The sequence below is a fragment of the Erithacus rubecula genome (assembly GCF_903797595.1).
Source record: "Erithacus rubecula genome assembly, chromosome: 9".
Taxonomy (NCBI): domain Eukaryota; kingdom Metazoa; phylum Chordata; class Aves; order Passeriformes; family Muscicapidae; genus Erithacus; species Erithacus rubecula.
Window position 1 is genome coordinate 31,953,453 of NC_136660.1, and position 24,341 is coordinate 31,977,793.

A 24,341-nucleotide genomic window follows, 5' to 3' on the forward strand; every position below is an offset into this window, starting at 1 on the left:
AAGAACAGCTGGCAGCTGCCTCAGCTCCTCCTGCACACACTACGGATGGACCAGGCAGCAGCCAAAGCTCTGGTCTGGGGAAGGGGTGACTCCAATCCTTTAAATCCAGCTGGACACTTCCAGCACCTTCATTCAAAGGGTGAAAAGGCCAGTGAGTGCCCTGCCAGGCAGGCAGGAGCACCTGGGCTGTCCTGGGCTGTCCCTGAGCCCTGTGTGCTGCCAGGGGCTCCTGCACAGCCTGTGCGATGCCCGCTGGCCCTGCAGGGAGAACAGGGAGCTCACTGCAAACCCACAGCTCCTGCCAAGGCCTTGTCCCCTCTAAGACCTCCTGAAATAGCTCCTGGGTGCTGGCCAAGTGCACAAGCCCAGCTGGACCCGTCTGTTCAGTGACCCTGATGTGAGGTCACCCCTCCTGGAGCCCCAACAGCCACAGCGGGAACATTTTGGCCGAGCCTGCCAGACCTTTGGCAACTTTCTCCTCTCCCACATCCCCATGGCAAAGATCCAGTGAAGGAACCCTCAGCACAGCCAGGAAGCCCAAGTATTGCCATGTTCACACTGCTCCTGCTTTTTTGTGTCCTAGTTTCTTGTTTCAATTTTCCCCCATTTCTTTCCCCATCCCAGCCTGTACCCGCAGCTCCTCCGTGCTGTCCCATTGCTCTTCGAGGGATTTCAGACCAATTCCTCCCAGTGCAGAAAGGAGGGAAGTATGTCAGCAGGGTAAGGACCTGGGAGGTGCTCAATGCCTGCAAATCCCACTCATTTCCCTGAGATCAACACCCTCACTTCCCTCCAACACTGGATTATAACTAAGTGAGAAAAAAACCCTAAATACCAACATTCAAAAGCACTTAACTGCAACCTAATTGCTACTGAAGTTGATTTACTTTTACAACAAAAGCTTTACAGGTCTATCATAGGATTTTATCATGGTTGCACTTTAAAAAAACAAACAGGGCACACTTTACATTCCTGTTGACACTTAAAGAAGCAAAGAACCATAAAAACAGAGCAAACAAAGCTCCAGGCTTGGCAGTGACCACCAAACCCCAGCTGCTCTCCTTTGTGTCCTTCAAGGAACAGTTTAAGGAGGGAAGCTGGTCCCCTTGTGGGGCTCAGAGCCACCTGGCCTGCCTGAAGGTGTCCCTGCTCATGGCAGGAGATTGGACTACACTGCCTTTAAAGGTCCCTTCCAGCTCAAACCACCCCATCATTCCATGAACTCCAGTATTTTCAGGCAGGATTTCCCAAGCATGGCTGCATTAAGAAGACAGAGCTCTATGTGTGATACCCTAGCAAAAATATTGAAGAGAAAATCACTCCTGCTTCAACCCATGTTCCCTAGCTAATATATTTGATTATTTTCAATATTGCTGTAAAGCTGTCTCCTGAGATACATCAGGAAAATGATGAAGGATCCCACAGTGTGCTTGCAGAGCAATGTTCCAGAGGAACATTTTCTGCTGCAAAGTTTAACAGGAATGGGGTGACACAGGGTCCAGCAGCATCTCCTGGCATGACATCTCACTGAGCCACCTGCAAGGCTGCTCACCCAGCTGGGGAAAAAAAAAATCAAACAACCCAAAAGCCTGCCCTGATAAACCTCAGTGTCTTTATCCAACTTCTCAGAAAACAAGATTTTAGAGATGCCACACAATACAGCCCTTTTTGGCTATCTGTGCCCTCGAGCCATGCATTAATACAGCTGAGACTAAGCTGGATTGAGGGAATTTGAAATTGGTGTGCTGGATGATGTAGCAGGCTATCAAAAACAAACAAACCTAAAAAATCCACTCAAAAATGAAAAAAAGGAAACAAAACTGAATTGTGGGCTGGAGATTTCATGAGGTCAAAACCTCTCACAGGAAAGGTTATTAATAATAATGTCTTATCTTCTGGAGCAGAGAAATTGCCTTGATTAACAACAATACACTGATTATTTACAAACTCACTTAGAATATTATCATTTAATCATTTTTTTTAAATTGAGGGGCAAAAAGTGGTGTTCAGAGCAGGGAACCCTGTATATCAAACTCACTTAACCCTTCTGACTTTGCACCTCACTGGCTGCTCATCAGTAACTCCTGTGTGCAAAGGGCCTTGTGACTGTTCCAGGAACAAATGGGAGTGTGACCATAGCTATGGAGATTTTGCACAGAATGAGGCTAAATGTAGAAATTTTGACTTCACAGAATCATGGAGTCATTTAGGTTGGAAAAGAGCTTGAAAATCAAGTCCAGCACTGCCAAGGTCACCCACTGACCCAAGTCCCCAAATGCCACATTTATATTACATCTAAACCCCCTCCACCACTGCCCTGGTGTCATGTTCCACAAATGTTCCTAGGAGTAAATTTCATGCCAGAATAGAATTCTTTTGAAATTCAGGGCTATTAGATCTTTCTTGAAATGTTCAAATCAAATTAAACCAAGTTAGTTTGGTTTTATTTTTTTTTTGTAAGTTGCTTTTAAATTCAGTTCTTTCAAATATCCACTGAACCTTTTGAAAATTAAATTTATTTTATTTTTAATGCAATGTGCAGTTGTGAAGTTCTGAGGAAAAGCATGTGGTTCCAGAAGCAGATGGGGTTTTCCCTAACTATACAAGTTGCTCTAATAAAGGATATTATTTCCCCCTGCAAACCTTGTCTGGCTTCAGTTTTCCAAGCTGAATAAAGATAACAAAAAGTTCAATGATTAACTTTCCCATTCTCTGCTTTTCCTCTTTATCAACCTTTTCCTGGCCACTAGCACTCCTGCCTGGCTGCAAAACATGGGCTGCAGGTCTGGACAGGAGCCTGTGGACCTAAACAAGGCTAGAACCAAAAGCTCCCCCAAAAATTCTCAGATGATATTTGGGATGTGATTTTTTTTTGGTACAATGGACAGGAGCTCTGAGTAAGGAGCCAGGAGGAGGCTGAGGTGCTGCTGGGCACCCCAGCTCACCTTCTCAGTCTTCTCAAAGCTTTGAGGGTGAAGCAAACCCCTCCAGATCTGTCTGTCCTGGGCTGTTCCTGGATGCACAGCATGCATAGGAATGGGTGAGAACATACCTAACATTTTTTCTTATCCCTGACCCTAAAACATTCTGTGGATTAGTGATAATCCCCAGCCACACATTTCACATTTTCAATTAAAACAGGGGACTGGGCAATGCTGACTGCAAACAGTCCCCAACGTTGTGACACTGAAGTGCCCCTTCAGCCTGTGACCTGCCATGTGTCAGCACAAGAGATGGCCACCCCACCAAGGGTTAAAAAAGCAAGGTTAAACTCTCCTCATTTTGTAAATCCTACCCCTGAAGCTGCTTCATCTCCCCCTCTCCCACCCCAGCCAGAGGGCCCTCAGCTGCAGCCAGTGCCTTCTGGTTTATGGAAAACCATGTCCCATGTCCAAATATTGCACAGATCCTGGATTCACAGAGCTTATAACATCCCTAATTTATCAACAGGGTTTAAAATAGTATCACTAATAAGTAATTGTAGTTGAAACATTTATCTTAAACCAGAGCTATTTAAATGATGATAATCTAGAAAACTCTTGGCTAATCTGCTCCATCTTTGAGCAAAAGAAACACACACTGGCTTTCATACTAAAACAAAAATGAGCACTGGCAGAGCAAGCAAAATCATCTACAAATACAAATCAACCTTTTCTCCTTGTGAGCCAGAGTAGCCCAAGGGGTAACAGCACAATCACACTCCTGATGTATTTATACAGCACATTTCATCTTCATTAATCCACATCACACACTGGCACATTCTTATTTTTCAATTCCAAGAACGATGAGCTATTCCTGAATTGTGACAGTTCAACACCCACCTTTCCCCCAAGCACTTGGGTCTGACCCCCACCCTGGAGCTCCAGGGGTGTCTCCTGCCCTCCCACCCCCTTGGGAAGGGGCTGTCCCAGCTTGTCCCAGCTCCAGGCTGTGGCCCAGGAGTCCTCCAAGTCCAAGGACCTCCTGAAGCAGGCCTGTCCTTGCCCCATGGCTTTTCTCATGGGGGTAACCTCAGCAATGTAACAAGAGCTAGAGACAGATCAGGATGCTCAACAAAGAATTCCTGCACAGATTTGTATTTTCTCTCTGTTTTTCATGAGCTGGTGTTTTGGCAAACAACCTTCATATTTAAGGTGTCTCATTTTCCTGTGCATGCCAAGGATTGCTACAGTGCAGCTCCCACAGCTTCTGGGAGGCATTTCCTGCAGGCATCCTCAGCACACTGAGAGACAAATAAAATCCAAACTGTAGAGAAACTGACTGCTCTTGAAACCACGTTATCTCTAATGGGCTGAAAATGTCTTCATTTTTATGTCTCTTCACTATCACAGGGCTGGTGTAGGTAAGCACAGGATATAAGTTTATCTAATAAAGTATACCCAAGATAGTGAAAAATATTTCACATTTGCCTACAGTTATAGAACTGTAAATCACACTAAACAATATCACTGCAGTAAGCTCTTTTCCTCAAACCATTTTCTATATTTTATTGGTTCAATAAAACCCATCACCTATCAGCCCAAGAGCTGTAGTTATATGCCATATGGAGAGTCTCAATTAATTTATTTAGTCTTAAAACTGTGCCATGAACCCACCAAAGTGAGGTATGGCAAAATGAACTGATCAGCTTTAATTTCTTTGTTGGGAATAAGATTGGGGAAGGGAGGGAGAGGGCTGAGATTTCAGAAAGTTGACAAAATTTCCTGCCTTGCAGCAGAAGGCAGCTGGCAAAGAAGGATGCTGCTGCATCCCACCCCTGTCTACATGTTTATACACTTGATTAGATCACACAAATTACAAAACAAACCAAATCAAACCAAGTATGTTAAGAAAACTCCCTGTGAACTTGAAAAAGAGGCTGCTGCAGCAACAACACTCCTACATTGTGCCTCTGCCACTGACACAAAACCACCCTGCTGGCTGCAATCAACAGGTTCAGGTGATGTGGCACAGAGGGGAAGTAAGACATGGTGCTCACCAAGACACCCAGCTCAATGAGCATTTTATAATTTCACAGTTTTCATCATTCGTTCCACAAATACCCAAGAGATAATTGTACAGCATTCAGTGTAATCTATTCCTCTAATTAATACCTTTGGTAATACAAAGAAAAACCCAGTATTGTGAAAAAAACCCAGAGCACATGGCCAAGAATACTTAAGAATACAGAGGTGGCTTTTTAATTACCATCAAACCCCTTCCTATTCAGTGGCATTACTTTTAGCAAGAGTTTTTCCAAATCTCTCCCTGATTCTCAGTCCAACACGAGTCACCTTTCTTGACCTGCTGTCTTCTCTCTGCAAGCTGACAAAATTTGCCTCCCTGAAGCTCTCATCCTCTGGAAGGAAAAAGGAAGGTGATTCTTCTGCAGAAAGTTACTAGAAGTTTCTCTCAGCATAAAATCAGGATTCTAGAATGGTTTGGGTTGGAAGGGACCTTAAAGCCCATCCAGTCCCATCTCTGCCACAGCAGGGACACCTTCCACTGTCCCAGGCTGCTCCAACCTCAGTGTCCAGCCTGGCCTTGGGCACTGCCAGGGATCCAGGAGCAGCCACAGCAAATCTGGGCACCTGTGCCAGGGCCTGCCCACCCTCACAGGTAGCAATTCCTTCCCAATATCTAATCTAAACTGACCTTCCTGCAGCTTAAAAACCAACAGAGAGATCCCCTATAAAAGGAGATGTAGATTTGTCACAGAGTGTGAAAATGATTCCCTGAGTTTACCAAAACAAGCTGTTTTGTTGCTCCTGGGAAGAAGCAGACCTTGAGAGAGGAGCAGATCCCATCTCAGTGCCTTGCTCAAGGTCTTGCCAACTGACACTGGAGTGTTTTGTGACTTTTTTTGGTTTTGTATCCTTGAAGAACTCCTCTTCCAGGTCTCACTGAATGAACAGGGGGCCCTGTGGGAGGTGTGGGTGAGGATGCAGCACAGACACCCAGACAGTAACTCATCTCCTCCTCCTCTGCCTCCTGAATTCAGAGTGAGCTGGGGCACGCTGCCTGCTGCCAGCCCGAGCTGCAGAGTGTGCAGGGGACACCCCTGGCATGTGCCTGAGCTCAAGCAATAGAGCTGTGACTGCTCTGCTGTTTCTGCCCCTGTCAGGCACAAAAACAAAATCCCAGTTGCTGCATCCTTGTGATTCACATGAGGAGTGCCTGGAGTCAATGGGTTCAGTGTGGGGATCATTCAAACCAGCTGCGGCCACTAAAAGAATCCATTCTTCATTCCTGCGACCAGGCTTGCTAGAAAGTAGGGAGCAAATGTTCCACCCTAAATAGTTTTGGTCTGAGCACAAGAGAAGCTATTGGCAACAACAACATTGAGAGAAAGAATGTCTTACACCAGGCTCAGATGCCTTGCAAATGTATTTTGTATCCTCTACCCCAAATTGTATTTCTTTCTGCCTGTAACAGACTACATGCTTTAATCGGCTCTGGCAGATTGCTGAGTGTCTTTATTTTGGCTAGTAGAGAGCTCCCTGCCATATGGGACCTATCCAGGATGGAAAGCACATCAACTGGGATGGAGAGCCCAACCCCAGCTAAGCACCAGGCCACTGTGGCCTCCACTGTGAAGCCAAGTTGTGCAGAACCCACAGAAACAAAAAATGGCTTGGACTGGAAGGGATTTATTGCTCATCCAGTTCCAACACCCTGAGGGACACCTTCCCCTCGACCACATTGCTCCAAGCCCTGTCCAGCCTGGCTTTGATTACTTCCAGGGATGGAGAAGCCACAGCTTCCTCACCATCATCACAGTAATGAATTTCTCACCAATATTTAATCTAAACCCACCATCTTTCAGTTCAACAGTTCCCTCTGAGTGACCAACCAGTCCTGATCTTAGCATTTTCTCTGGGCTGACTGGCAAGAGCAGCCCTGACGTGGTGCATATGTTCTGAATTTGATGCACTTCAGAAACAGAATGAGAAAAGAAGTTATTGTGCTGCACTGTGAAATACCAAAAGCACTGAACTGTGCTGCATTAACATGGCATTGTCTGCAGGACTCTGTCCCACTCCAGGCTGACAGGAGGAGCTGGCACACAGACACTGAGAAGTGCCCATATCACACCCCAGGTACTCTTGCACAGCACAAGAAAACACTTGAATGTGTGCAGATGAATGAGTCCATCATCTCCATCCAGCTACCAGTGCAGCCTGAGCTGGGGACAATGCTCATTAACAGAAGATACAAGGGAGAATAACAACCAGAAGATAAATGCATTTATTAATGTCACAATATAAAGGAAATTATAAACCCCTGCACGCCAAATTTCTAATTTGGTCCTAATCCCAGTGGGTGGAGCTGTGTCAGCCCTGGCTGCCTCTCAGTCCCAGGCTCCTTTCCACTGGTCAGGACAAGCATTTTCCCAAATCACAACAGCTGGCTGGAGCAGCCCTCCACATCCTCTTTCTCACTACAACTTTCCCTTAGAACATGATGACTTTTAAATCCTTTTAGGCTCAAAGCCCAGTAAGCAGTAAAGCCCAGCACAAACCTTTTCTTTTTTTTTTAATATATGAATTCAATAGAAAAATAACCTCAGCAGTATTTGTCATAGCCAGAGGTGGATTTGAAGCTCTTGTGAAGTGAATGTGCTGCCCACAGAGGTGCTTCATGGCTGGCTCTTAACAGAGTTAGAAGAGCCTGCCCTGAGCCAAAACTTCTGTCCTCCTCCAGCTGTAGTAAGGAGTGACTTCAAATCTTTTTGGGGAGCTGGAAACTTCAGCGTGGACAAAGAACTCAAATGAACAGTGACAATGGCTGCAGACTGATTTTCCTTAATTAGAAAACTGGCTGTGCTCCTAAGGAGGAGGAAAACAATGCTAGAGACTGCCAAGGCAAAGAGCAAGTAAGAACTGTAGCACATGCAGCTCTGGAGGAAACACAAATGGGCTCTATCAGCCCCCCAGATCCTCCAAAACCATTTGTAATTATTAGGCTGGAAATCAAGCACAATCCTGCTGCTGAATCAGACCAGCATAGGCCTATGAAGATGACTTGGTCTTAATTAATTCATTTTGACAAGGCTCAAAACACTCTGCAGGCAATTTAAGACACCGTAAAAAATAAGGAACTGACAGTTTTTGACCTCAAGATGCCAAATACAGAGCTGCTGTCTAGTTGTCATGAGCTGTCACCCTGTCCCCTGGACATCCCCACTGTGGCTCTGCATTTCACAGGGTGGGCTGCAACCACCCAACGTGGTCCACAAGAGGACTGGCACGTTCTGACAGCATCAGCCAGCCCATCCTCAACAGCATCCCAGAACCCCTGCCAGCACAGCAGCAGTGCTGGGTGGTCTTCTCAGCCTCTGCCCTGCTTGGTGATGGAAAAAAATAACCAAGAAGGCTGTGCAGCTTTTTTAAACAGCAGATCACATCCCAAGCACAACAAACTCTCTAAGAAGAGACATTTCAGTGTGTGTGCATCTCTCAAACCAGCACAGGGACAGAAAGACTGCATGGAAAAGGGAAGAAAAGCACAGGTAGAGAAACTGCAGCTTCTCCCTGTGCTGGTCACATGTGATCTGCCAATCTAACCAGCACCTGACACCTGTGATCAGAAAGAAGCTGATACCTGTTGTGCTGAGACAACTGAACATCCCTCAATGGAAATTCCAATGTGCAGTGCCAAAACAGCTCTCCTGGGGACAAGGCAGTGTCTGGGGAGACTGGGAAGGCAAAGGAGAAAAGACTTCTTGGCTGCAGCAGAAAACCACCATGCTGATGCCTCTCCTCAGAACAGACTCTGGCCAAGGAGAAACAGGGGTCATGGACTGTTTCCAGGGGTGCACTCGAGATGCTCTCACTGTAACTGAAGTGAAGCTGTGGCCACCCAGAGCTGTGCACACTCCTTGGGGTGATGGGAGCCCCCCTGTCTGACTAGGAATGGGGGGTTTGGGTTTTCCTGCTTCAAACCAGCACAGAATGAAACAAAACATGAGTGTCAGAGAGGGAAGCAGAGGAGCACAGCTGTGGGCTGCAGACAGGTGACCACAGAGCAATGGCAGCAGTAAGGCTGAGTTTTCAGAGTGTGGCTCCAAAAAGAAACCTCAGGACACCCTCACAATGCACTTCCAGGCAGGAGATGAACAAGAATCATCCCAAACTTGACAGGAGAATAAGGGTATCACTCCAGGAGATCTCCAAAATTGCCTTACACTGACACCCAGCAGCTCCGTGTGGATTAATGCCAAGCAGCAAAGCACAGGTCACACATTGTTTACAAGAAAATTAATCTTAAAGTGAAATCTTGGAATCAAGAAGTTTTTTGAAAAGAATTTTAACTTGTTCTTTTGCCAAGTTTTGATTGAAAAACTTTGCTCAGACCCCAAGGGCTCATGACCCACTTACCAAGCATGGCACTGCTGTATTTGGATGGACTTGAGTCAGAGTATTTCTAACTCCACGAAGGGTAGGAGCTGGAGGCAAACAAACAAAGTGTGTAACTGTGCCACCTTGAGAGCAGAAGTGGACAAAAAACTTGGAACACAAACATTTTGTGGCTGTTACCAGCACCATTCTTCCCAAGCATGGAACCCTTTCCTAGAAGCTGGTTTCCTTCAGGGCACCCTCTGTCCTGCTGCAGTATTTTGGTTGGAATACTGATACTGATTCCAATATTTTCCTCTTCTGCTCTCCCACCTTTTTCCTTCCTCTCCTACTTCTCCAGATGTGCTTGTGCTGGAAGAAAGCTGCTCCCCTTGACTCAGTGGGGCAGTTCCAGCCCTGCTTACTCTCAGCACTGTGTGCAGCCTGGGTTTTTCCAGCATCCCTTACTATGTGCTGCTTCAAAAAAATGTGGGGCTTTAAGTGCCTTATGAACACATTAAACAAATAGGTATGAGACATATTAAGTCAGTGTGCCTATTAACTTCCCAGAGTGGAAGTAAAGGAAATTAGAGATATTTCCAGGAACTTGTCCAGAGTAAGGCCAGGTTTTCCCAGGCAGCATCACATAGAGGAATTGTGTTCTCTCAGCACCTGGCACAGGTGATCAATGTGCAAACCAAAAAACACCAAAACCTGGGTGGCAATTGCATTGCAAACTCTTGTCTTAAGTCCAGCTCAGAGAAAAGCTTTTTTCAGAGCTAAGCAGAAGTTACAAGAAATATTTACCACCAACTTTCCAAACTTCCTCCTAGAAGGACAAGGTGATCAAATGGATCTGCTCTGGTTTTCTCTTACAACCCCCTAGAGCTGCAAATCCTTAACAAGGTGATTTTTCACTTGGCAAAGCACCCGTTTTCCACCCTGAGCACTGACTACCCTCTGACAAATATTTCTGTTTACAGTCTCAAACTTTGTCATATTGAGCTGTGACCGAATTCATAATCTCCACACACTCCTGTTGTGTCAATATGACATTATTGCCATTTCTTTCTCCTCCTGAACTGCTACCATGTTACTGCTGTTTGTGTTCACAAGTGACCTCCTTTGCTTTACTGTGGCCCATAGTGTCACAAATCCTAAAATGATCCCAAAATACGGACAGACAGGCCAGTTCTGACATCTGCTAATTCCAAGGATCTTCAAAGCCAGCTCAGCCCTTCCCACAGAACTCCATCCCTCCCTCTCCAGGGAAGCACCACTGGTCCCTTTCTGCTTCAATCACTTCTAACTCTGAAACACTTTTTCAGAAGCCCTGGACGCTCCTTCCATCCACCTTCCAGCTCCCTGCACACTTTCAGAGTTCCACATTAAAGCTCCAGATTTCGTGTACTTCAATCAAGTTCAAAGTCTCATTTTTTGGTTTCTCCCAGTTACCACTCAGCTGTGCCTGGTGAAGCACTTATGGCAACTATTTAGAATGGTCAAAAAGCCACAATAATTTATCAACTAATTTTGCACCCTCTCTACAGCAAAGCACAGTGGGTCTGTATCTCTGACTCATTTTCATTTTCTGAGTTTTTTTGGGGTTAGACCATGAATAGGAGCAAAAGCCAGCCTGACACCAGAGTTTCAGGCTGAGCAAACCAAAACTGGAGTAAGTTGCCTAATACAGAATGAGAACAGGGATATGATGGTTTTACATACAAATGTCAGAAAGTGAGAGAAAAGAAATATTCAACATTCAAAATGTAGCTTCTATAAACAGCAAATGTCCAAAGCAGAACAAATATTAACTGCAGCCAGTACTGCACCTCAAAGACCATGCAAAAATAACCCAAAACTGAATAGCCAACAACAAACTAAAAAGTCAGCATTGGTGATGACTGGTACTACATCTAAAAGCAATTTGAGCTTTAATAATTCAACACAATTTAATTTGCTGGTAGAAGGAAAGGTGGAATTTGCTTTTTTTCCAAAGGATGACGTGGATGGATATCCTATCTCTGTAAGGTACACCCCAATTTGTGGTAAGTGCTGGGCATGAGGCCAAACACACAAAACACACAGAACACACACACAAAGCCTTGGTGTTCTCTGGATCAGATCCACAAACCACAGAAACCAAGATCAAACAAGAAATTCTCTGACAGATTTAAGGTTTGAAACCATGCAACATCACCAATATTTATTTTACCCAGAAGACCTGAGTAGAATTTTGTTTCAGAAATTCTCAAACTTGCAAGGGTTTGGTAGAATTCCTTTTCATGCCTAGATTCAGCCTGTTAATATCAGTCCCAGTGCTAATGACCCAACTTGTGAATGTACAAAGGGAAAACAGAGCTTCATGAAATATTGATACACACTTGGAAATTTGACAATTATCTCCAGAGCTCCTTGGTAAAACCTGAAAGCAAATAAATAGCAAACATTTCCTGCACTCATTAAAACACTGAAAAACAGAGAAAGAAACCTACTCATTATCCATTTGACAAATACATCCTATTATTTTTAATAATGCACAGGCTTCCAGTGCATGAAATGTACAGCTTCTCCTGCTTAAGAAACCATTGAGTTTGTGGATCTAATTTTAAGAAATGCAATAAAAGTCAGTGATGTAGAGCTGGTTCTTTTTGCAGGAGAGTAAAAATCCTTCTCCTATTGAAATCAATGACAGAATCACCATTTTTCAAGTGAGCTTGACTCACTGCCCTACTTTGGAAACTGCTCCTCCAGAAAGATATTGTACAAGAATTATAAATAATCACTTTGTTGGTGTTTTTCATGCAAGCTTCAGAAACAGCAAACTGGAGTGAAAAAGAGCTGAGAGCCAGAGTGTGGGGCTGCTGATCCATGGCTGTACCTCTGTTCTTGCTTATCTCCCAGCAGGGAGATGATCCCCTGCCTCTCCTCTGGCCACAGTGTGGTTTGGGAGATCCACACTGCTCCAAGGGAGCCTGGGCTTTTAGGATGAACAGCAAACTCAGAGAACACCTTCCCTGCTGAACAAAAATGAGCCCCAAGGGGAAAACTTCCACTGCAGAGCATGACAGGTTGTTTGGCACTGCCCTGATGTTATTAGTTATTAGTAATCCTGGTTTGGGCACCTTTTAGCCCTGACTGCAGATGAAGCAAGAGCACATTCACTGCAGACAAGAATGAAATGGAAATTTCAGACTCTTAAGCCAAATGTTTCAGCTGGTAAGACACCAGCTCCCACTTTTGTGCAGGTCTACTCAACATGAGGAACAATTTGAAGAAGGGAAAGCTTGATAGGAGATATTGCAGGAATTGCTGGCCAGGTGGGATAATTAAAGTGACATTTATGCATTTCTGACTATTTCAGTGTCCCAGCAGGATGATTTAGATACTGACAAGCTCTCCTGTCCACACTGAATCCTCTCTTTTATCCTTCATAACATTCTTGCATTGACAAAACAAAATATATGCACTTGCATGAACTACTGCACTTTTTCAATTTTCACTTAAACCTTTATAACAAAACATTCAGAAGATGGCAGAGAACAAAACAAATGTGTTTTACATCTCAATTCCTGCTTTTTTACACTCTGCAGATAACAGTGAGAGACTTCAATAAGAGACTGGGCCATCCTAACAAAAGGCTAATAATCTATAGGGTCAGTAAGGGAATGTGTAGGAGGCAGCTCAGGGATTTGCAGTATTTAGCACAAGTGTCAGGAAACGTGTTAAGGTTAAGAAGAGCAGCAGAGGAGTCAGGTGGGTATTGCCAGGTTCCTGCATCCCACCACTCCACACCTCCTGATGCTCCCTGGAGGGAGGGAAGCCACCTGGAGAACCCACCTTCCCATCTGGAAAATACATGCCAAATGTTTCCATGACACCTCAGTTCTGATCCTCTATTCTGACTTTTTCCATGGAAAATAAATCCTAAATGATTCCTTATCACTGTGTTTGCTGTCTAAACAAAGTCCCGTCTGCTTGTTTGCTCACCAAGCTAGGAAATAATAAATTGCTTGATAACCAAAACAAGACACTTCAGGCAAAAAATGAAGACTGCAGAAGCACTGATCCAAATGGATAATGACTGAAACACTGATTATATTTTTGAGATTTTTTTCTCCCCATTTTCTTGTCTATACATATCTACATACATAAATAAAACATGGGAATGCCATCCTGGCTGCTCACACCAGTATTTACTGAGGATCTCCACCAGAAGAAACATCCTGCTGGTTTTTCCTTCATGCTGTGACAACCTATCTCACATGTCTCACATTCCAGAGCCTAACTCACCCTTTCTCCAGGGACAGATACTTTTGGGAACTGCAGGAACAGACCCATGTTGTTACTCCAGCCTCTCCTTGACTGACACTGCTTTCATTTACAAGACAAGGAGAGAGGTCATAATCTCCCTTGGCCACACAACATTTTTTGGCTGAGATTCAGGGAGGGGATGCTGCAGGTGGGGAAGGACCCAATCCTCCACCCTGACCCCACTGCTGGAGTGGCTGTTCCAGTGTGGAGCACAGCTCACACATCTGGTGGCCGTACTGCAGATGCTCTTCGCAAACGAAAAAACAGAATTTATGCTTGGTGAAGAGTTTAGGTCAAGGCTTTCCAAACTACCAAAGACCTGGAGGCTGCAGGCTGGGGGATGAGCAGCAGCAGCCCCAGGGCTGAGAGGTGTCCCTGCTGAGGGCAGCTGGGGGCTGTGCCACGCTGTGCCACGGGAGCCACGGTAAGCCGATTGCTGGCGCACACCCTGCACCGGGGAGAGGGCGGAGGAGGGAGAGCTGGGCACTAATCTGCTCCATCTGCTCTGCAGCAGCTAATTGGATTGATTGAGGGTGCAGAAGGCAAGGCCCTGGACACAGCACTGGACACTCAGAGCCTCCAGTTTCCCTGAACAAAGCTGCTCCAGCACTGCTGCCCAACACCTCTGCCCAAACCCTCAGGGCACGGCTGCTCCAGCACCTCCCTGCTGGAGGGGCAGAACTGGAAACACAACCCATGTGAATCCCACTCCCAGAAGTAACACTTCATCTTAAACAAAACACTGCCAACAGCAGAAAAAAAGAGATTAAAAATTAGCTTTCTTTACCAAAAGCCAGTAGAATGATGTTAATGTCAGGTTTTATTTAGGTGTAAAAGTCAAAAGCTCGCCTGCCAGTTGCCATCTATAAAACTCACTAATACCAGTCCTACATCTGCAACATTTATTCTACATCAGTGGCTTAATGATGTTGGTCTTCTGCTTTTCAAGGATTCAGCTCAGCACCTACTTCGCTTTTAAAAATAACAGGCAATTCAGCTGTGCAGCATTTTCATTAAACTGGGCTGCAGTGTGATGATATGAGAATGACAAGGAGAAGAAATATAAAAAATGTTTAATACAATAATAATAAGAAACCTTTAAATTTTTTTTCCCCTCTGTGAACACGAAGTTTGTAGCTATGGAAACTACTTATGAGAAAGCTAAAAAAATGTCAGCAAATATAGTCAGAGAATGATCTGGATATATGAAAGTCCTAACAATGCTGGAGAACCAGAGACATGGGGTGAAAGGAAAGTGTAAATTGAAGATGACAACACTTGTGCATCAGACAACACATTCTCCTTTGACAGGCCAAATTCATTTTTATTGCCATGGCACTAAAGTCAATGAATTGCAACTGGAATGAGTTTGACACTTTATATTGCTTTTGATAAAACCATTATAAAAAGCATATTTCAGCCTATAAAGAACTATTTCAAAAGTTTATTCTCTGCCACCAATGAACTGGACGTGCAGATTGGCCAAGATAGTCAGTGTTCTCTGAGGGCAGTGAACAGCACATCTGCACATTCTGTTCTTCAGCCACTCACCCTACTAAGGTGGGCAGTTGGGGTCCCTTCATTTTTAAGATCCACACACTTGTGTGCTCAGCAGATGTTGGTGAGGGTCCTTTTGAGCCTTTCAAAAGCTTTCACAAACTCACTGTGAGCTTTCCAGCTACTTATCATTTTGCATGCTAGTGTCTTGATGCAGTGACCATTGGGACAGCAGACATGAGAAAGACCTGTCTGCTTATTTCAACCTGTATTTTTGTATGGAAGTTATGATCCCAGTTAAAAACATTACTCCATGTGTTTGTTAGTGAGAGCAGTGTGGAGTTTACCTGGACTAACACACTAGCTGGGAATGGCTCCAAGGACATGCTATGGTCTGTCAGGTCAATGTGCAAATTAAATCAGATTTATTCAGTGCACGGAGCTTCCCTTGGTGCTGCTGCAGTCGGGATTGTTAATTGAGTGGCCTTACATGGACACGCTGTGATTCCATGCTGAGGCTTGTACACAAAACACACAGAAGAAAACCTGAAGTCAATTTCTGAGCTGTCCACTGTAATAGGCAAAGCATAAATCAACACCAGCAAGTGCTGAGGAAAATTTATGTCGTGTAGGAAAATGTCCTGCTAAACTTTGCATATAGAAAGTTGTGGCAATTTAGCTTAAATTAATTAGTTAAAAGAATTAATAGCTTACAAGATTGGCCAAATCTCACTCTTTCAGCCCATCTCTGATGGGCTCTTTTAACCATCCTTTAAAAACTATCAAGGCTCTTACTTCTGCCTATGCCCTTTCCTCTTTGGGGGTTGTCCATGTGCAGAGTTTCAGCCTGCAACTATGTGTGCTTAACACAGTTTTTATCTGTCACAGGGGGGGAAACACCAATAAAAGGCATCACAACGAGGTGTTAAAGAGTACAAGCAGAGCTGGGCTAATCACAGTGAAAGGTATTTCTAGCTGGGCTCTAAGCTGATAAAAGAGAGGATGAGTCCCCTTCACACTGCAGAGAACAACTTGCCCAAGGAGGGCAGCTGCCCTCAGCCTGGCTTTCCCTGCTCAGGAAAAGGGCAGGCTTTCAACCAAATCCTACAGCCAAGTAGTTTTGGTCTTGCTTCCTACCCACCTGACTTTACAGGGCACCCCTGCTTCTCATCCCTGTGGGAAGCAACTTCCCTTTTATGATAATTTGCTTTCATGTCTTCATGTGTAAGCGAGATAAACCACCTAAGACACATATTTGCAATGATTCACCATTTCTCGTTTAAGCTTCATAAATCCAGCATCAGAAACAGAAATCTGGACCAGCCCCTGTTTGGGAGAAGTCCAGACTAGCTACAGAAACACAAGACTTCTCATCTGCCAACTGCTTTACTACTAAAACATTGGGTTAAAAAAGAAAAAAAAAAAAAAGTAAATTAAGTAATCTAATAAAAATACTAGCAAACACCATAAATTGAAGCTGCAGAATTTGGAGGTGGAGCTGCAGCAGTGTGATCAGTGACCCTGAGATACTATTTGCCCTCACCAGCTTTGCTGACCTGGACTATTTATTTCCCTGCACTCCCTCCCAGCTCAGCACGGGGCTGGCTCAGCCCTCCTGTTGACACGTGTTTGTCACTCAGACCTTGGGCTCACTGCTGGTGATCCTGTGGATGGAGAGGCTGCAGGAGCACTCCTGTCAGCTATTCCTGACAATGACATGGAGAGCAGCAGCTTTGCCAGAGCTGTGCCAGGGGAGCTCCTGGCATGGGAAGCCAGCTCAGCTCTGGAGATGTCACTACCAACACAGCAAAGGCTTTAAGGTGCTCATTCACCATCTCCTCTCCATGCAACCCTGCCAATCCCAGAAAGGGAAATCTACCCAATTTATTACTAATTATTTTAAGAAAAGCAAGGCAGCTGCAGCACTAAATCTCATTGCTCCTTTTCCCTTATCTGAGCATGCCAAAGCAAGAGGTTCATAAACACATGGCACCTTCCTCCTTGCAAGTCCTCTGTCAAACTCCAAAGTGAACAGCAGAATGCACTCAGAGTGTCAAACTCAGCCCAAAATGACAAATGGGGTATTTAGGAACAACTCATTGTATAAAGACTACAATGAATAGTTCAACAAGACTTTTAAAAAGCCCAAAACTATCTGGGTTTTTAAATATCTTATCCATATAACAAACTTCAAAACATGACTGGGCTGTAACATGCACTTTATAACCCTCTGCTGACTGGGAAGACATTAACCTACACTGACAGAAAATATCTGCAGCCATTTGGAGACAGAGTTTAATACTAAATTTGCTTTCACCTTGTGACTCAAATATCCACAGTCAAAGCTACAGCCAAGAGAAGGCTCATCGCTCCTGAAAACACTTCCTGGCTGGCAAATACAATTTTCCTGGATTTAGTCAAGGTTTTGCCATCCACTTGAAGCTTTAAAACATTTTAACATATTTCTAACCTCAGCTTATCCCCCTGTGGGTAAGTGTGAACACTCCTGCTCAACACAGCTCAAACATCTACAACCACCACACACTTTCTCATTTTTAATCCTTCCACGTGTCATGTGCCTTACCTTGGCTTCTACTTTTAAAATATAGTTTAACAGGAAGAAAACCTCTCAGGCTATTTGGAAAGGAAAAAGGGGAAATAAATAAAAATGAAGACAATTTTACAGGTCCTACTTCAGCTAAACCTTTCAGGGCCTTCAATGAGAAGATAATCTTTCTGTGATTATGGCCAAACCCTCTGGTTGCTTGGCAACACATAATTAAGGAATATGTTTTCAGATCCGCTTTGCAAGCTGGCCATTATCAGATGAAATTACTGGAGCAACAAATGTCATCCTCATGCAAATGAGATGGTCGTAGGCAAAAGAAGAAAAAAAAAAGAAAAAAAGAGGGTTGAGTAGCAACACAGAAATGCTGCTGGATTCCTCCTGCTGTGCACCGGTAATTCTGGTGAAGGGAAGGGGTAATTTCAAATTTTTAGAGAACAGGGTTTGCAGTTTATAAATGAGAATCAGGGAAGGAGGGAACTGTTTCCCATGGTGGAGGAGATTGCTCCCAACCCCTGTGCTCTGAAGGTCCTTCAGCCCAGAGCTGTCGCTGTGTCGGCATCGGCCGCTCAATCAGACACAGCGCAAATAAATGAACATATTTGTGTTCCCCACATTATGCCAGTTCGTCTTCTTAGCCACATTTATTTAAAAATACTGCCTGGATGCACTACTTTAGCATCTGATCCATGTCAACACAGAACATGTTGCCTAATATTGAAGCATTTTTTAGAAATCAATACATTACACCAGCTACATAAAGGACCCATAAGCGTGAAAGGACCAGCATTTACTTCCTAGCTGTGTAATTATGGTATGGCAGGGAAAGGGGTGTGCCAAGTGTCTGCATTTTGACAACTTTATCATTTCCACTCACAAAATCATTCTTTATTTAGATTCCTGTGGAATGGCATCACCAGTTTGGCACTGTGTTGATGCCTATAAATGGTATCCCTCTTATTAAAGCTTTGTGTGTGTGTGCTGCTACGGCACATTGTTAGGAATCGTTTGAATGGGAGTTCAGCTGCGCTGCACAGGGAGAAAACTCCCTGCTCACACAGTCACCACCAGCAAAAAACATTTCAAGGGGTGTCTTTCCACATTCTTTTCAACCAAGTCAATCCCTTACAGTTCTCTGGGTGATTTTGGGAGTTAGTTTCTATCAGGCTCTGAGTGCCACATCTCCAAAGTGGAGGAGCAGAGCCTGCTCGGATTGTTCAGCTTTTCATCTGAGCAGCCAAGAGCTTGAGCATTTCTAGAGAGGGAAGGGAAGTCTAGGAACCACCATTCATTTTTATTGTTCCAGTGCTTAATGACAGGCTTTTAGTTTTAAGCACAGCCCTATTACTTTAACAGCTCTATCGCTTCACTTACAGGCATCTTGAGAAGGAAATCAAGGGGTTTATTTTGTATGCCTGATAAAACAGCAAATTAATAATAAGAAGAAAAGCCTTAGGTAATGGCCAAAGGTAAGTCGATTCTCGAATAACAGCATTAACTATCTGATGAATTTAGTCAAAACAATGCTAACCATTTCCTCGGAGGAACACATTTGTGCCTGATAACAGCAGTAAAAAGTCAATCTGCAGCAAACCCTGTAGTCCTAATTGCTCAGCCAGCACAGTGTCTAATCTCCTGTTCTCGACAAACAACAGGAACGGCAAGATTAACCCTGGAAGCATTATCTGAGATACCGCTCACGTTTAACTGAAGTTGGCTAAACAAATAAAGTATTTGGAATTTAACCACAGAGCAAAAATCAGCACCTTTAGATCTGCATGGGCAGCACAGTCCTGCAAAAAATCCCCTTCACCTCCTTTTCTAAGTGTCTAATATTTAGGTATGAACCCCCATGATATTTGACTGTGGGTTTTTTGAGGGGTAAAATAAACAACAGGGTGGTTCTAAACTACTATAGGGACTAAGCCCCTCAGTAATTACTTGGTTCAGGCGACGCCATGGTGGAGACGATGACGGGGGGCCCCGTGCGCCTGCTGAGCTTCGGGTACGGGGAGAGCTGGGCAGGGAAGGCAGGTCCAGCGGGTGCCAGGCTGCTGTCCCCTGCTGTCCCCGGCCGGCGCAGGAGCTGGGGGCTGCTGTGGGGGCTGGGTGCCGGCGATGCCACCGCTGTCCTCTCCCTCTTCATCAGCTCCATGGGCACGGTGTAGGTGGTGGGGTACGCCGTCTTGGGGCTGGGGCTGGCGTGCGGGTTGGTCACCGTCATGGGCAAGCCGACCGGAGCGGAGTAGGCAGAGGGGGGCCGGGGGTGCGTGCTGCAAGGCAGGGGGGTGTTGTATCCCGAACCAGGGAGGAAGTGCGGCCCCTGAGGAGCCCCCGCGGGGGCTGGGTAGGTGGTGGTCTCCAGCAGGTGCTGGGTGGGGGCGCTGGACGGCCGGCGGTGCATCTCCACACCTCGAGGGGACAGCGGCTGCAGCGGCGGCGGGTGCTGCGCGGTGCCAGGGCCATCGACGGCGGGCAGCCCGTACTCTGCCGGGAGCTCGCTGCGGTGGCTGAAGCTGTTGGAGCGGGTCCTGGGGCGCAGTGCCCCGCTCCTGCGCTCCTGTCTCTGCAGCTGCATCTCTGCCTTGTAGTTGTGGGCGATGCGGGACAGCACGCGGGCCTGGCCCAGGTTGGGCGCCACCGACTTGATGTCGTTCTCCTCCATCATGGCCAGCAGGTTCGGGGAGTCGAAGCCCTGCTGCAGCAGGGCAGCGAAGGTGCTCTCTGAGACACCCTCTGCACGCAGCAGTGCCACAAACTCGGGGTCAAAGCTCCTCTTGCCCTCCGGCCCAGGGAAGCTGGGGGGCACCGGCGGGTGGGAAGGCGTCGCCGCCGCCGTCTCGTAGCTGTCGTAGGGACCCTTGGTGCCGGTGCTCTCCCTGCCTGGCCCGTAGCCGCTGCCGGTGCTGGTGCTGGGATCCACCACCAGGCAGGTGGGGGCAGCTTGCCTGGCCGCCATGGCCTCGGGAGCCCGCTCTGCCCCATCGCTGTAGCCCGGCCTGCTGGGGAAGGCGGGCGGCTCTGCCCCGTACCGCGGGCCGGGGGGCTCCGTGCCGTACCACGCTGGGGGCACATCTCTGCCACGCATCCGCTGCCCATCCAGGGCCAGCTTGGGCTCTCTGTAGAGGCGGCCGCCGTCCGGCGGGGCAGGCGGGCGCGCTGCGGCCTGGTCCCAGGACAGCCGGCTGCCCGGCGCCCCGTAGCCCGCCAGCGGCCTGCCCGCCACGTGCTCGCGGTAGCCACGAGGGTCCTTGGGCGACCGCGCCGCCAGCGATGGGTCGCTGTAATAATCCTGGGGCGGCAGAGAGCCCCGGCCCGCCATGGGTGCCGGCCGGTCGCAGTAGGTGAAGTCGGGCACGGAGCCCTTCCTCAGGGGCCCCGGTGCGAAGGTGGCATCCTGGTACGGGTACGCCTCTTGCTTCAGCTCCGCGCCGCCCTGCAAGATGATATCGTTGGCCCGCGGTGGCTCGTACCAGCCGCCCTCGCCGCCGTAGGTCAGGGAGCTCCTCCGGCCCGGCGCCCTCTGGTACTCGAAGGCGTTCTCGCTCTCCCAGTTCCCCTCATACCAGCCGGCAGCGTCCCAGCTCTGCGAGCGGCCGATGTTGGGGTGCTTGCTGGGGATGGGCATCACCACGAGGCCGCTCGCTCTGGCTGACACGGAGAAGAGGAGGCGCCTTCCTTCTCATCCAAACCGGACCGCGCCGCGCCCGAGCCCTCCCGGGACTTCACACACCACCAGCCGGCGGTTTTGCCTTTCCAGTGCCGCCTGAATTATTAATCCCGGTAACCTCAGCCGGCAGAGCAGGCAGGGGCTGCCCTGCCGTGAGCTGCAGCCGCGCAGGAGAGCGGCCGCGCTCGGCCCAGATGCTTTATCCTGTGCCGCTGGGGACGGCGCGCACATGGACAACTGGCCCAGCAGTGTGCGGGGATTAGGAGCTAAATAAAACCACTAAAGCCCTCGCTCCATGTGACATCATTTTAGCCCGATGAAATCTCACGCACTGACCCAGCCAGCAACCTCAATGCAATTTTTCCCCAGGGGAGTGAGGGTTTTTTTTTTTTTGTGTTTGTTTGTTTTTAATGTTTTTGGGGTTTTTTTTTAACATGTGTTTCCTCTCCCCCCTCACGTGCTGGGGAGGATTTTCCCAGCACCCACCGGGGGTGGCGGATCTGCTCGGCCCTGCACACGCGCATGTAAAAATAAAAAAGAAACCTTCAGTGTCAGCTCAATCTTAATCCAACCTGATGAAATGCTAATCCACTGCACACAGCTAAGGACAAATTAAATGGGAGCCAGCAGAAAGGCCAAAAAAAGGCCAGTGCAAGATACTCGGAATATGAGAGCGATTAGAAATTAGGTATCTGTTTAGCACTCTATGAATATTATAATTTGTGTTGGAAATTACTTTTTTTTTTGTGGTTACAAATTAGCCATGCTAACTAGGCTCCAAAAAGATTTTTTATAATATTACCATAATACTCAAATCCTTTCATCATCCCAGGACAGAAAATTGAGGAGGTGTAATCTGGAATGTATAATTTTAAGATCCTAGCACAGGTCATGGAGAAGGAGGGGAGGATCAAAGGATCTAAAGCCTGGCCTAACAAAGCAAAAAGGAATAATAGACTTTTGCCCATTATCTCCAGCTTCCTTTGGAAAAAGTACATGTTTATGAAATAGGAAAACACTCAGAAACATCACACAAAACTCAATTTGTACTGAGCAGTATTTCAACATTCATGTGGATTAAGGTTTTTTTACACTTTGAGTGGGCACAGGGATTTAGATGGAATCACAGCACAGAAAATTGTTATTTGGGAATGTAATAAAAATTTCCATATAGAGTTATTGTTTTCAGAAGAGATATTAAAATGGGTCCCCAAAACACATAACCTGAGCTGTGACAGGCTGCTCATGCTCAAATATTCACTTCCAAAGAAGGAACAGCTCAACTGCTCCTTATTTTGCTGACCACCACTACAGAGGCAACATTTTATTTTTTGAATTAAAAAATGCAGATGGAAACAATTTTGCCTTTCTCAGCTATGATCACAGATTTCTTCCCCTCCAATACACCCCCTTCCAGGACAGACCCACTGAAAGGAGGAATAGTCACCTTCTCTGGCCTGTTTGCAAGACAGCTTGAGCATTTTTCTCAGCTAATCCACAATAAATGTTTAGTGCACAAGCCATCACATGATGGACTATTGTGCTATTATGATAGCTAAATCACTAATACAGTCTAATGCTTATACTTGCCTATCATACTAATACCTCTGGGCTATATTTCTGACCCAAATACTGACAGGATCTTTAAGTAATCCCTAAATTTCTTTATTGCAGTAAATATTACAAATCCTCTTCAAATATTCTCTCCGCCAATTCCATCCTCAAGAATCATGATCTTGAAAATTATGCTGGATATTACACAGACATGCAAAACATGGGCCCCAAAATATTATTTATGCAATTCTCAGAGAATATCTGATTGGCATTATACTGAATTAACTAACAAACTTCAGGCACACTGGAAAATTCCTTCCTTTGTGAGAGTCAAGATGGGAAGACACATTTGTGGCTTACAAATAAAGCAGTGAACATTTTAACCAACAAAAACATTTTATTACAACAACATTTTGCTAAAGAATAAAATGTATTCCCAACGGGATACAGTAAGATTGGTGCCATTTGTTCTGAAGCAGCAGAAGAAATCTACCAAAAATGTATATGACAAAACAATAAAATCCTGGTCTGTAGATCAAGGGCATCTTCCACCATTGTCTTCAAAGAAATTACTAACAAACAGTCATCATGTTCAGCCCTGGCTGACAGTGGAAAAAACCATGCTATAGAGAAATGAAATTTCAAAAATGCTGATTTTCAACAACTGCAAGGGAAGTCAGAAGGGAGATTGAAGCACTCACTACCTCTGAAAAAACCAAGAGCTTTAACAAGCACCCAATGGAAACCTCACCCAAACCAACACATCTGTGACCGGTGGCCACGCCCTGCCCAGAGCATGGGAGACAGCAGCACCCAGAGAGACACCCCCAGACTGCCTCCATCCCATGCACAGGAGCACTTGTGGGCTCTGAAAGCCACCCTGGCACCAGCCATGGGCAGGACATGTGCTCCTCTTCCAGCCCTTCACAGGGGCCAGGAAACCCTAACTGGAACACTCCTGCATATGGATGGGTGATCCCTAAGTGCTGACCTCAGTGGAACAAACAGACTATTCCTGTGGCAAACACCTGCAGGACCAGGGGCTGCAGGATTTACACATTTCCTTGCAGCCAAGGGCCAGATGATCTCTTTGGAGGGCTCTGCTGGCCCCAGATTTTGTTGACCAAGAGCTGTATCCAGTGGGGAAGACATGGCAATGAGCCATGGAGCTGGGCTGCCTCCTGTGCCACCATGGCAGCAAAGGAAATGTTACACCCCCAGTGAACCAAGAAATGAATAAGAAATGATCAGAATGAAATATTTATGGATGGGCAGGAAGGGTTCTGCTTTTTCAGTCTCAAAAGCAGCCCCTTTGGAAATTCAAGCAGCATGGGCAGCAGGGCAAGTGAGATGATTGTCCCCCTCTATTCCACTGGTGAGACCCCACCTGCAGTGCTGTGTCCAGCTCTGGGGACTGAAACAC

The 24,341-nt window shown here is 46.2% G+C and overlaps 1 protein-coding gene across 5 annotated transcripts in view; it reads right to left on the minus strand.

Annotated features, from left to right (window-relative positions):
- CTBP2 (C-terminal binding protein 2) overlaps positions 1 to 24,341 on the minus strand; it is a 130,454-nt gene that overhangs the window by 18,002 nt on the left and 88,111 nt on the right. The window contains exon 1 of one of the 5 annotated variants that reach the window (XM_079312230.1): positions 19,636 to 21,710. The exons of the other annotated variants lie outside the window; for them this stretch is intronic. Coding sequence (XP_079168356.1) covers positions 19,636 to 21,322 — 1,687 coding nt within the window. The 5' untranslated portion in view covers positions 21,323 to 21,710. Of the gene's footprint in view, positions 1 to 19,635; positions 21,711 to 24,341 lie in introns of those variants that run through there. 5 annotated transcript variants of the gene reach the window in all.